This window comes from Suricata suricatta, chromosome 5 (assembly GCF_006229205.1).
Source record: "Suricata suricatta isolate VVHF042 chromosome 5, meerkat_22Aug2017_6uvM2_HiC, whole genome shotgun sequence".
In the NCBI taxonomy this organism is placed as follows: Eukaryota; Metazoa; Chordata; class Mammalia; order Carnivora; family Herpestidae; genus Suricata; species Suricata suricatta.
Genome location: NC_043704.1, coordinates 82930033 through 82944481, shown reverse-complemented (window position 1 = coordinate 82944481; position 14449 = coordinate 82930033). Strand labels below are relative to the sequence as shown.

At 45.0% G+C, this 14449-nt stretch overlaps 1 protein-coding gene across 2 annotated transcripts in view; it reads right to left on the bottom strand.

The window, feature by feature from the left end:
• Positions 1 to 9522: 9522 nt before the first annotated feature.
• KLHL6 (kelch like family member 6) overlaps positions 9523 to 14449 on the bottom strand; it is a 55134-nt gene continuing 50207 nt past the window's right edge. For both annotated transcript variants that reach the window (XM_029939797.1, XM_029939798.1), the window contains exons 6-7: positions 13784 to 13997; positions 9523 to 12207 (exon numbers count right to left, since the gene is read on the bottom strand). In XM_029939797.1, coding sequence (XP_029795657.1) covers positions 11906 to 12207; positions 13784 to 13997 — 516 coding nt within the window. In that variant the 3' untranslated portion in view covers positions 9523 to 11905. The remainder of the gene's footprint in view (positions 12208 to 13783; positions 13998 to 14449) is intronic.

Sequence of the window (14449 nt, the reverse complement as noted above, 5' to 3'; positions counted from 1 at the left end):
CAATGGCAGCACGGCTGAAATATCCAGAGCGGTCCTGAGACCCTCTAGTTAGTGAGGTTGTAATTACGACTAACAATAATCATAGCACGTGCTATTTCTGAGTTCCCAGGCACTCTATGTTATATACATTTTTGCTAATCCTCACATCATCCCTGCAAAATAGGTAGTATCACCCCTATCTTAGAGATAAACTGATGTTCACAGAGGTTAAGTGGCTTACCCAGGGTCACACAGGTAGTGAGTGAGTGGTAAAGTCAGAACTGCACTCAGGTCTCATGGACTCCAAAGCCCCTGCTCCTACCACGGGGCAGATGGCTTTTCCTTTATTCACTCATGTGACCTGCTGAACCCTGAGCCCAACTTCTGGGGTCCCCACTGTGCTGTTGCCGCTACAGTACCTAAGACTTAAAACCTAACTTAACCCCTAAGAGCCCTTGGCCTGTGGATCCAGGAGGAAAGGATTAAATACACAAATGACGAAGACATAGCACAGCTCAGCCTGTGAGCTGCACTTTGGTCCCCCACAGTCCAGCTTTGACCGAATGATGTTCGGCTCAGATCATGCTCTCACAGTTGGTGAGATCAAGCTTCACGTCAGTCTGACAGCACAGAGCCTGTTTGGGACTCTCCCTCTCCCACTCTCTCTGCTCCTCCCCAGCTCATGCTCTCTCTCTCTCTCTCAAAATAAATAAACTTAAAAAAAAAGGAATGAAACATTGATACATGTTACCACATACATAAACATTGAAAATAAAAAGTCAGCCAGAACATATTGTATCATTCCATACATATGAAATGTCCAAGAGTAGGCAAACATATGGAGGCAAAAGTAGAATAGTGGCTGCTTAGGGCTGGGCATGGGATGGGGAGTGACTGCAAAGAGGCATGAAGTTTCTTTCAGCAGTGATGAAGTATTCTATAATCAGATTTTGGTGATGTTTGCACAGCTCTGTAGATGGACTAAAACCTAATGAATAGTACACTTACATCTGGTGAATTCTGTCCCATTAATTAGTATCTCAACAATGCCATTAAAAAAAAAAGAAATGAATGTACTGACACACAACAATGATGAATCTCAAGATAATTGCTGAGGGAAAGAGGTCAGACAAAAAAGAGTACAAGTTGTATGACTTCATTTATATAAAGTTCTAGAAAATGCAAACTGATCTATACTAACAGAAAGCAGATCACAGGTTGCCTGTACAGGGTGGTGCAGAGATGGGGATGAGGGAGGGAGGGATTCCCAGGGGCAGGAGGACCGTGGAGGGTCGACGGTTTAATTATCAAGATCAAGAGTTGCTCACTCCACTGAGCCAGCCGGGTGCCCCCACACAGTGCACATTAAAGATGTACAGTTTGCTGCATGCCAATTACGTCTCAGCCAGGCTTTTCTAAGAAATGACTTCAGGATAATAATGCTCTGATTTGGCACTGAAAGTTACCATGTCCAGAAAAGCAAGGAAATAGAGCATTGGGATGTACATTTTATATTAGGGAAATCAACATTCATTAGAGGGAGGTTGACCACAACCCCACATTTTCTTGCAGAGTAACTGCTATAAAACACCTGAGGAAATGATGCTCTGTTATGCTTTAGTCCTGAAAATAGGTGCTAAAGATTGTCAATTTTAGACTAAGCAATACAAGTGAGGGGCAGGGTAAACAGCCAAGAAGACAGAGAAAAGAAATTTCAAAGCAAAGAAAAGCTGGTGTGAACAATCAGCGTATCATTGTACAGTGTATCATGAAAGCATTGTAACATCGTTCCTTTGTTAGAGTCCTCTAAAATTAAGAGGCATCTTACAATCAATATTGTGTTAGGTTCATTGACTTCAGGAGAGGACAGGCCATGGTCACTCTGGGAGCTCCTTCGGAGGCAGGGGCCAGGCAGGGAACTAGAGTGGCATTTCCCAGCAGACCTTTCCTTTTAAGACAATAAACCTTGGGAGTCCTGGGCTCTCTCCCATCAGCACACTGTAACTAACAAATTCATTCTCATACTTCGCCCTCACGTGGACACCTTTTAAAAGTGCAGTCTTTCCTCCAGCAGGGAGGTTCGTCAGGGCCGGAAGTCAACTTAGAGTCATCTCCAATCCCTTGTTATTTTGTTAGCGGTCTCTGGCTTTGCACAGATCACACAGTGATTTAGCCATAACTTCTAGTCGTATTTCTAGATTTTTCAGGGTGATTCTGGAATTGTGACACACATGATCAAAATCCTCAAATTGAACAATCATGGAATTACATGGGTCCCAGGTCATCACTGCATTCAATACGGGCCCTCCTGGCAAGCAGCAGCGGGCATCGCAGAATCATCACCAGCTTGGGAGCCTCACAGACCTGTGTCCAGCCCTGACCCTGAGAAGTTACTCAACATCTCTGAGCCTCAGTTTTCAAGTCCATGAAGCACCACTATACTTCAAGGAATTAAACAACATAGTATATGTCAGAAGCTGCAACCTCAAATGCCTCTGGGGCCAAGCAGATCAGTGGAGTCTGGTACACCAGGGAGCACAGCTCCTTTCTAAAGAGAACATCCCCTGCTCTGTTCCAGCCACTTGTCATGGCCCGTGTTGCCATTAAAAAAAAAAAAAGTTTATTTATTTTTGAGCGAGCAAGAGAGAGACAGAGAGTGGGAAAGGAGCAGAGGTGGGGGGACAGAGGATTCGAAGTGGGTTCTGTGCTGACAGCAGAGGGCCCGATGTGGGGCTTGAACTCATGAACCGGGAGATCATGACCTGAGCTGAAGTCGGATGCTTAACCAACTGAGTTTTTAAAAATATTGTGCAGTCCAAAGAAAAGAAATCAGTGGTTTTTATTGTTCAACCTCTGGTATGTACAGTGTCTGAAAGGTGACCAATTACAGTGATGGGTGATGGTAATTGCTGTGATGGCAACTTCTCAGGACCTGTCCCCATATGTTACTTCTGCCAGGTGACGTGTTCTATGCAGGCTGCTGTGTTTGCAAAGGCCAGTGAACCCCGGCCCCTGTGAGAGCTCCCCTTGAGAGTCTGGAGGCTGTGTAGCAACAGTGGAACCCAGTCTGATGCACCTCATCTCCAGCCTTGATTCCTACTGAAGATTCCACCACCTTCTGGGAAGGCACAGACTTCTCTAAAGTCATCTGGAAGTAATGCTTTTAGCATCAAATTTCTAGTTGGCATCAGAATTGTCACACATTTTACAGAGATTTTTTAAACAGATTGTTGGTTTGCACTTAAACACTAGGGATTTTTATTTGTTTTTAAATGTGCTGAATCACAATCTGCATTATTTTGGGCTACTGATAAGAGGTTTTCAAATATCATCTAGGCTCCCTGGAGGTCACTGACTTTGAAAGTTCCTGTTTCCACCCCCCTGGAGTTGCCCCACCAATGTCATCACGAGCGGTCTTCTTGCCAGGATGCCCATGCATGAGGGCTGCCATTTCTATTTATGCGGGGAATGATACAGATCTTAGTTATTTGAGTGGCTTTCCCCGAGCCCTATCCCCCCAGGCTCCTGCAACAAGGCATTTGGGAGAACCAGCCAAGCCCACCTTGATGTGAGTGCACAGGGCAGGCTCAGAAGGACCAAGGATTTGGAGAAAGAGCATAATGTGTGTTGAGTTCACAAAAACCTTTCATTCAGCAGATCCTAGCTACTCATTGCCACCGTAAACGCAGCAGAGTTGAATGTGTAAGCCACAAGCTTGGGTATGTAACATCTGTGAATCTTTAGTATTTCTAAACTTGTCTTGTGCCCTATCATCTTACCCTGATCATATACAAAGTATGTATAGTGTCCTTGAGACTCCTGACCATTGCTCAGAATTCACTCCAACCAGACAGACCTTTTTACTATTCCTTGTAGACACTTAGCCTCTGGCCTCAGCCTTTGCATGGTCAGTTCCTTCTGTTTGGAACATGCTTCCTCCAGATATTCACAGGCCTCACAGTTTCTCTTTACTCAAATTCCTACATACTTGTCTCTATCAGAAAGTACATCCACTAACCCTGTTTAAAGTAGCATGTGCACCCTTTACCCTGCTTTCCCGGCATTTATCACTACCTGGCATATGTAAATACTCATTTGTTTGTGGTTTGTCTTTCTTCACTAGAACAGTCACTTCAACAGTAACTCTTGAGAGGAGCAGCTTTGTTTATTTTTGGATGTGGAGTTGTAGTGCCTAGGATTGTGCCTGGCACGTAGTAGGTGCTCAATAAACCTTTGCAGCATTGTTTTGCAAAGATCAACCCCATTACTTCCTCCACCAATGTCTATTTATGATTCAGCCAGAACAAAGTCTAACATACTGTTTTCCTCCAGGTGTCTAGGGTGACATTTTCTGGGAATGCAACATTCTACCAGGATGTACTTGGATAATGAAAAACCCCAGCATTCCTTCCTAGACTGGTTTTGTCACTGTCCCAGTCTCTTTGACTATTTCTGGCTGTTTGCCATGCTTCTGGGAAACTACACAATAGGTGTTTCCATTACTATCTTTTTGTAATAAAAGAATAGACTATCACCTGCAAATGTCAGTCTTGTGGGTTTCTTTGTGCACTCAAGATTTCTCCCTCTGGTACCTGCCGTAAGTGTTCAACCAAGGGTTGCCAACCTCCTCTTCCCTCACCCCTGCCCTGTCTTTGTCTAGGTGTGTGCTCAGACACTTTAGTATTTTCCAGATGTGGGTTGTTGTGACTTGTGACCCACGAGTAGGTGATGAAATTACCTTAATAAGTTGTGAACAACATTTTAAGAGAAAACAGAATAGGGGCACCTGGGTGGCTCAGTTGGTTAAGCATCTGACTCTTGACTTCAGCTCAGGTCATGATCTCTCAGTTTATGAATTCAAGCCCCATATTGGGCTTTGCACTGACAGCACAGAGCCTGCTTGGGATCCTTTCTCTCCCTCTCTCTCTGCTCTTCCCCTGCTCTCTCTTTCTCTCTCTCTCTCTCAAAATAAATAAATAAAACTTTAAAAAATGGAATAGAGGGGCACCTGGGTGGCTCAGTTGGTCGAGCATCTAACCCTTGATTTCAGCTCAGGTCATGATCTCACAGTTCATGGGATTGAGCCTTACATCAGGTTCTGCACAAACAGCATGGCGCCTGCTTGAGTTCCTCCCACTCCCTCAAAATAAATAAATAAAATTTTAAAAATAGAACAGAAAATCTGAAAAATATTTCCATTTTGAAACTGTGGGACATAGTCCAAAAAGTTTGAGAACACCACTCTGGCTTATGTACACTGAAAAAAGTTTTAGCATTATTTTTCTCCTTAGTTGTCTTTAGAATATTCTAGAAGGAGGAGTTTGGACACTCCTGGTCTCACAGTGGGCTTGTGTTAAGTTGTAGAAAATGGGAAGTCCCCTTTTAAAATATCCCCACCAGCAGTACGAGTGGCGGGCACATCTATTCCTTTAATTGTATCTGTTTCATGAAGCAAACACACCTGGGTCACTGAAAATGGCAAAAATCCTCTGCATGAACACTCCATTTACACTCTTGCACTAATAGACTTGATCAACCCCAGCATGGCTGCAAGAACACACAGCCCTCCTTTTGTGTTTCTGCCTGGAAAAGCTCAAGATTGTCAAAAGAATTTACCATCTGTTCTAACCAACACTTGATGATATGTCCCTGACCTCCCTTTCTTAGAGTCATTTACTAAAAAGGATTTAGGATTGTAAACCCTTCCTCTGTCCCTTTGAGATATATGTATGGATCTCTTACAGCCCAGGAGTGTCTTTCTCAAGGACCTGATAAGTCATCTTTTTAATGTGACTCTCAGGACATACAGCCTCTGTCTGCCAGTCTCTGTGGGAGGCTAGAACCCTAGGCTCAACACTGCCAGCCGGCAGACGCAGCTGGGCCGATCACATTTACTGACCAACGCTTTGTAATTTTTCACATCCCGGCCTCTACTTCAGTGCCCACCAGCTCCCAGCCCCGCTCACTTCTCAGTTCTCTATTTTTTTTTATGTTTTTTATTTATTTTTGAGAGACGGAGAGGGACAGCATGAGCAGAGGAGGGGCAGAGAGAGAGAGGGAGACACAGAATCCAAAGACAGGCTCCAGGCTCTGAGCTGTCAGCACAGAGCCCAATGCGGGGCTCGAACCCACGAACCGTGAGATCATGACCTGAGCTGATGCTGGACACTTAACTGACTGAGCCACCCAGATGCCCCTCAGTTTTCTTTTTCAAGTACTAAGTCAGCCGTGCACAAATCAGAATGGGGCTCAGCTCTTTCTCTACTGTCAGTAGTTACTGGGTAAAATCAGTTTTTTCCACTTTAACTATGTCCAGCTTTATCACTGACAACACATACACACATACACCCCTCCTAACAATAACACTGCTTCTCAAGGACAGCTGAAACCTGCCATCCTCATAATTCCAGAGCATTTTTGTGCTTATTTCCCAGTATCACCTCAAAGGCATCAGTAAAGTCTTATCCAGCTGTTTCAGCCTGGTCTGTGATGTCCTTTAGGAAATTGAGAGCCATATATAGGATGCTCTCCTTGTAAGGACAACAATTGGGACTATGAGACCCAACTTTCTGTCCCCATAGAGGGTTTCTCCCTCCACTGCCAAACTTGAAGGAACCAGGTCAGTTTTACTAAGGGAAAAGGAAAGTTTCCTTACTCACAAACCTTAAAGAATATGTAGCCAGGAAGTCTCATGTCTTCTTTTATTCTTTCTCCAAACTTCAGAAATCAGGAGACGTTTAGAGATGCTTTGGTGTGGGACAGCTACAAGAAGGGTAATGAGGTTTCTATGCTTGGAGACACCAGGAGAGACAGCAGGACCCACACGGATGACCGGATGGGGCAGCCATGGGTGTCTAGTAGCCTGCCATGCAGGAACCACAATGAATGAGCCATCTAAGCACGCAAGAAGAAAAGGAGACATTCTGGGTGTTAGAAACGAACATCGAAGTGGAAACCAGAGAGACAGGCAGGCTGATACTGGGCAGCTTGGGAGTGGGTGGGACCTGACCCAAATCAGTCCCCAGCACCAAGGAGACAGACAATGGAACATGAACCCATAGAAGGCAGGGGAGAACTAAAATCCTACATAAAGGCCACATCTCCAGTGAAAAGGGGCCTGGCCCAGAGGATGCCGCACACCAGCAGAGAGCACCAAGAGCAGGGAGAGGAGCCAGGGAGAGCGGGGCACATGCCAGGCGCTGGCCAGGCTGCTCAGGCATCAGATTGCCTCTCACTTAGATCCGGCAGGGGGGTTGGAGGGCTCGACAGTGAACTTAAGGTCAAAACCCCATTTTGACTCACAGCTGGTGGTGCACTGGTTGTCAGATCTATTGCCCAGGATTAACCCCAGAGCACTTCCCCCAGTGAGATGGGGCTGTGCTTCCCGAGGTTTTCCAGCCAGAGTCCCCAGAGCAGAGGAGCCAGCACCTTTACTTCTCGGGAGGCCCAGGAGGAATGCTGTAAAGCTATTCATGTGACTCCACCTTTCTTTAAAACCTCAGATTCTCCTTTTCAGTGGCATAGGATCTTTGCACTGTAACCCAAAACAAACTGAATTGATGACAAATTCTCCAGTGGTCAAAATCTACAGCTCACTGTCTCTTATGCCGAGTTCCCTGATTTGAGACGCACAGGTTGGTTAAGGCTCCAGAAACAAGACAGTGATGTTGGTGAAGGCAGGGCTCAGAAATCAGAAGCCTAGAAGCCTCTTGTAAGAAGGGGTAAAGCAGGCAAAACAAGAGCAATAGAGTTTGCAGGTGGATTGGGAAAAGGCAAGCTCAAAGAGGGAACGAGACTTTGAGGAGGGAAAACCCATCTTTGCCATTCTACAGACCACCTCTAATCAACTCTATCCTATGATTTTATCAAAACCCTCTTGAACCAACTGAAATGTTTTAAACTTCCACCTCCTAAATTAATTTCTAGTCCGATACCACTAACTCATATCAGCCAAAACAAGCAAAAAAACTTCACGTAGTGACTATATAACATAATCTGATCCATTCCACACACGTTATTGAATAAATACAAACTTTATTTGCATACATACGTATAAACAATATCCTTAATTTGATTATTAAAAAAATACAGATTCATATAACCAAAATGTTGAAGGACTTAGACAATTAAGTGTTGACTATTTTTACCTATAAATATGAAAATTCAGCCCATCAAAACTGGTTTTAAATTGCTATATTTGAGATATTTGTGGATTTCCATGGAGGTTGACTCCTCTGATTATGAGATCTAATACAACCCTCAAATCAGATATTAAGGGAAAAAATGATGTTGCAACCCCAAGTTAGAACTTTACATAAGAAATTCCAATGGTATTTGCCCACTTTGAAAACTCTGAGTACTTTTCTTTTTCAGAATTAGGTAGGATACATAAATAACAACAGTACCTCAAGTGCTTTTATAAATAGCAAAGCTATACTTTCACAGCTATAAGCAAATGATATTTGTATTTCCCTGAGAGCATAGGTGGAGTTTAAGGGCAATATGTGAGTGTGTGAGTGTATATGTGTTTCCTGAAGCCACTGATTGCAGAATGTGGGGAAGGCTAAGAAAAGAACATGTAGCTGTTGATGTTCAGGTGAGCTTAGCTCCCTGGGCATTTCAGATCAGTGTGGGAACTGGGGTCTCTTAACCTCTTCTACAGTTTCCATCCCATCAGAGCCTCTGGGCCTCATTCTAAGTGCAATAAAATAGGAGAGCCTGCCAAACAGCTCAGAGGCACTCCCCAAAAGTGGGTCTGGCTGCCAGTCCTGCTCTCATTTGTGCCTCTCTTCTGCTGGAACCGCTTCCCCAAAACCCCTGTTCCTTATTCTCCCCTTGCCCGTCTTGAGAATGGAGTCATGCTCACAAACTCTAGGGACATGATATCACTTTCTAGACCTATATCCTTAAATTTGACCTCTTCTTCCTCCTCCTGCCTCCTCCTTTTCCTCCCACCCAGGGCTGCTCTGTTCACTCACACAACCTGCCTCAAGATGCAGTCTGCTATGTCAGGGGTCCCACGTGCTCTGCCTCCGTCCCAGCGCCCTTTGCCTCTGGCTCATCTAATGCCAATCTGCCTCATCCCCCTGAGGGTGGTATGGCTACGACAATTACACAAACTAGATTTTTGATTGTTTATCTGTAAATGGAAATCAGATTTTAAGAAGCTTCCATTCATGGCTAGTGCCTAGAAGCTTAAATCCTGATATGCTTACAAAGTTTCCCTGAATTACCTGAACTCTTCTCTCCCTAAAAGCTACTGACTGGCAGCCTTAAGTGCAGGACTCTGTGTTGTCTTAACAGGTGTGCCAGCCAATGCCATTATTGAAAATCTCTCTTGAGGGCCAGGCATCTGAGCTTTTACAATTCACCTGCATATCTGGTGACTAAAATGACATAGAGTCCAGGGCACCTGGGTGGCTCAGTCGGTTAAGCATCTGACTTTGGCTCAGGTCACAACCTCACGGTTTGTGGGTTTGAGCCCCACATTGGGCTCTGTGCTGACAGCTCAGAGCCTGGAGTCTGCTTTGGATTCTGTGTCTCCTTCTCTCTCTGCCCCTCCCCCACTCACTCTGTCTCAAAAATAAATAAACATTTTTTTAAAAATGACATAGAATCCTTCTCTTGACTTCATTTACGTATTCTGAATTAGTCTTGAAACTTTGGTCTTGCAGTTAGAAGCAGATTTATAACACAGAGATCCTGAATCCTCACTTTCCCAGAGTAGGGCTGATCCACAGATGGGCACAAAATTTGTCCACTGCTCTTATCAAGTCTTCCATGACAAGGAGCATTCTCTTTCTGAGGGGAGCTCTCTGCAAATGACATTGATGTTGTCATTGGATAGCATTTTTGTAAGTTTGTCCCTGAAATCATCTTTGGAAAATGATTTCTCCTAAGGCTCACTAATGGTTTCTGAAGACGATCTGAAAGGAAGTCAGATATGTAAGCAATGACTACATCATTGACCTAAGAGCACAGCTTCCCCAGAAGACCACTGGGAGGGCAGTAAAGGCCTGGATGTAACCTCATAACTTTGCAGACATATCATTTTTCTCTAACTTCATGAAAAGAAAATTTATTATGTTGCCTAGTGACCTATTTACCTGTTTACGGAATGTTTCACAGGGTGGTTATCTTAGTCATTGGTGTCCCCAAGTCTTGACAAACAGAAAGAACTCCTTAAATGGCTGCTAAATTGAACTAGATTAAATTGTTTCCTTTGAAATCTTCGTTAAGGTTATTAGTGCTCACAAGTAAGTACATCACTTACTGTAATGTGCTCTAAATGTCCCCAGATTTGTTTGTATTTTCCCATCCTACTTTTTGTAGCAGGGAGCTGAACTGTCATACCTGATTCTAAGGCACAGAGCTTTTCACACACCAACATGCATTTCTATTTATCCCCAATGATTGAAGCATACACAGTAATCTCATGTGTGATGTTCCAAGTCCTTTTTTATCAGCTTTGAACTTTAGCTTCTTCTAACCATAACTTTTCTATGAAAATTCAACTGACTACAAACTCTAATACCTCTACTTCTCAAACTTCTCCAGAAGTACAAGCGCAATATGCTGCATATGACATGAAATAAAACACTACTAAAGAGATGTGAAATCATATGATGAAAATAAAACACATTGGGTAATGCAGTTACTATGTTGTGATCATTGTTGTTGCTTTTTAAGTACAGCACATGAAACAGGATCTCTTAATCTGTTTCCCCAACTTGGGGATTAGAATGAATTTCCAGTGAGCTCATTTAAAAGCTCCATCAAAGTGAAGGACAGACTCCATTCCTTGAGTCAAAATTGTACCAAACAGAACCAAAAACCAAATAGAAGGGCTTAAAAGGATCCTGAAAACTAAGGTTCCAGGAAGATGGGGGTCTCAGAGACATGGACGCAAATCACCGTCTAAAAAGTAGAAAGTATACTGTCCAGAACAGTCAGCCATTTTTGCAGTGGCCAGCAGTGTAGGGGTATTTACATTAAAAACACAACACCACAAAACAAAACAACAGTATTCTGAGTCTCTGGAAAACCCTTTTCAACATTGTAATACAAGTGTTGGACATGAAGAGGCCAGGGCATTGGACTGTGCTGAAGGTACAATTCTGTCTGACAAGAACAGTTCTAGTCCAAAATGCACCTCCGTGATCATTAAAAAAAAAAAAAAAAATAGAGGTTTTGATGGGTGAGAAGTCTTTTATCTCTTTCAAAGCATATAGGTCTTCCCAGACCCATCTCCCAGTCCTGTCAGATGGAACATTTGAAACACTCTTAACAAGGAGCTCAAGGCTGTAACACCAAGGATGTCGTGTGGTTTAAATATAAGAGGGGGAAAAAGTGGGGAAAAGCTTTATTTCCCCGCCCTGCTGAGTGAATCCTTTAGCACACATGTCAGTACAAAAAAAATGAGTCAGTTTTAGTTTGTTGTTTCCTACTTGGAAATAGGCAGTGTGACAGAACCAGCACTGACCTTGAAATTGAAAGGACCTGGGGTTAGCCTCTTGGCTTCACTGCTTATAATCTGGGTGGCCAGGGGCAAAGCACTTCGCCTCTCTGAAACTCAGTTTCCTCACCTGTAAAACAGAAGTGATAATGCCCAGCGACCAGGTCATTATGATGGTTAAACGAATTGATACACAAAAGTGCTTGGCACAGAACCCGGCTTGGGACAGGTGTGTCCTGAATGTTACATATTACTCTTCTTCCCTCCTGAGGTAGGTCGGCAAACATTCCTGGCTGGTGTCCCCAAGCTGTGACTTCCGAAAGGAGCCCCCATGCGGAGCCGCGGGGAACCCAGGTGGATGGCCTGTAGCTCAAGCCCCGCCTGCTGTCTGAAGTGGGACGATGAGCCGGACAGGTGAGGAGGGAGGTGTCCCGGCGCCCGGCCCAGCGCCCCGGCTCCGCCCTCCCGCAGTCACACCGACACGGCACCGGGCACGATCCTCCGGATGTGGGTGTAAGACTTCCTGATGGTGACGCTGCCGTGGTGCGACACCCCCCGGGGCAGCACGCACTCCTCCGTCAGTTTCTGGGCCTCGGGGTCCCAGCACAGCACCGTGGCGATGACCTCATTCTTCTCGTCCCGCCCCCCGGTGATGTAGAGGCGGTTGTTGCAGGGCGCGATGCCGCAGCTGGCCCTCTCGTGGCTGAGCTGGGTCACCAGGCACCAGCTGTCTTCCAGGGGACTGTAGGCATACAGGGCTCTCATGGCCCCTCCTGAAGAGGAAGGGAAACACGGTGGGCATCTCACTGTTTTTCTGGTTTTCTTCCCCTTTAACCACAAAAATCCTACTTCTGCTAGGTCAAATCTACAATTTTGCCAATGGAAAGAGGAGATTCATGGCTCTCCAGAAAGCTCGAATGGTTACTGGGGACAGTAAGTCTCATGCTGGAAGCACTTCACAGAGCCCCTTAAACTCTGCTGCCAGGGGCGCCAATCAGGTTCTCACGGATGATTGGCTTCACGTGGTGCCAAAATGTACTCTAAGACTGCTCCCTAGAAGAAGTACCACCTGGTACAGCTGGTGCACTCGGCTCATAACCCCAGCTCTGCCACATTTTTATTGAAACCATACGCACTGAGACCGCAGTGGTTATACCACGTCAGGAGGACCATGCTCACAAAGCACCTGCAGAAGGCCTGGTACATGGAAGCTATCAGTACATGGCAGTGACTAGAGGTGGTGGCATCTCTTTGTAGACTGAGCATGACCTAGGACGCCAGCCTGTTACCCATCCTAAGATGAGCTTTGAAGTCATGAGGCTGACCATAAACACACAAGAAACCTCAAGCAAGAGAGAGAAGGGGTGTTTCCTTAATCTGTTCCTGTATTCCACTTTAGGGAAGCCTGCTCTGATTAGCTCTTTGTTTGCTGAAGTTACATATCTTTGTCATCTCCTTAATCAGTAATTCTCAGTCCTGGCCGCACATGAAAATCACCTCCACATTAGAAACACCTTGCACTGCTGGGGCGCCTGGGTGGCTCAGTCGGTTAAGCTCAGGTCATGATCTTGAGTTTCATGAGTTCAAGCCCTGCATCAGGCTCTGTACTGACAGCTCAGAGCCTGGAGCCTGCTTCAGATTCTGTGTCTCCCTCTCTCTCTGCACCTCTTCTGCTTATACTCTCTCTTTCTCTCAAAAATAAATAAAACATTTTAAAAAAGAAAAGAAACATCTTGCACTGTAGACCTGCATCCTTCCTCTCATTCTGATATAATTGCTCTGGAATAGGGCCTACCTGTGCATATGTTTGTAAAAAACTCCCTAGGTGATTCTAATGAGTAGTTAGTATTGAGATCCATCATCCTTAACAATTAGATGTGAACTGTGGTATGACTAGCCAGGCTTTCCTTGTGGCTAACTGCAACTTTTCAGAGCCTCAAAGCAAGTGGAAAGAGTAAAGTTCCCATGAACACAAAATATGAAGTAATGATAACTACCATTCATTGGTAGCTATCTGTACCAGTGTGCACAGTACTATACTGTGCACATTTCAATTTTCATACATTTGCTAATGTTTACAACACACTTTGTTCCTGTAGCAACTTCTGGCTCCTCCACTGAGCCCCACTGTCAGTCTATTTTGTATGTCCCCTAAATGTGGGCCATCTCTGCATCCAGTACTGCAAGGTAAATTCCACCAAGCCCTGGACCACCCCTGTCTTCCTTTTCAACCTCACCAGCATCACCCAAGAATCTGTATGAGTTCCTAGAAGAGACTTTATCTGATCTACCTGCATGGCTGCATGGGTGGGGGACCTGAGATAAATAAGATGCTGTTCATTTACTTACCAACAACATAGATGCGGTCCCGGAAACTGACTGCATTGATGCATTTAGCTTCCACCAGCATGGACGACTTTAAATTCCATTTATTGGTTGAAGGGTCATAACACTGAGTCTTGTCCGTGGCCAGTTTCCCATTGGGCCCGCCCCCAATCACATAGAGCTTCTTCTTATGGCTGGTGGCTGCGAAGGAACTGACATGGACAAGAAGGGGCGCTGCCTGTGAAGGTAGAGGGCGTCAGGGGAAGCCGTTAGTCACCCAGCTACAGACTGCCCCCGGACTGCAGCACTGCCTCCCAGGACACAGGCCCGGAGCTCAAGAACACAAGCCTGGGCATCCCTTGACTGAAGTCACAAGGCCTGTGGGATTGACTCCCCGTGAGTCATGAGGTCAAAGCACTCATTTCCCACCCTCCCTGCAGGCTCTGGACAGGCTAGAACAGGTTCAGTGTTGGATGTTTCCAGCCTGTTCCTCCAAGAGTCCAGCTACCAGGGGAGAGAAGGTGAACATAGGAAAAAGTGTTTATACAGATGAAACCAGCCACTGTTGGAGGAAACTACTTTCTCAAACATGCATATTTCTATCCATTCGTGTGTTCCTTCATTCAAAAAATATTAACCAAGTGCCTACTATGTGCCATTGTCCTTATTGCTTATATGTAGGAAGAAAAA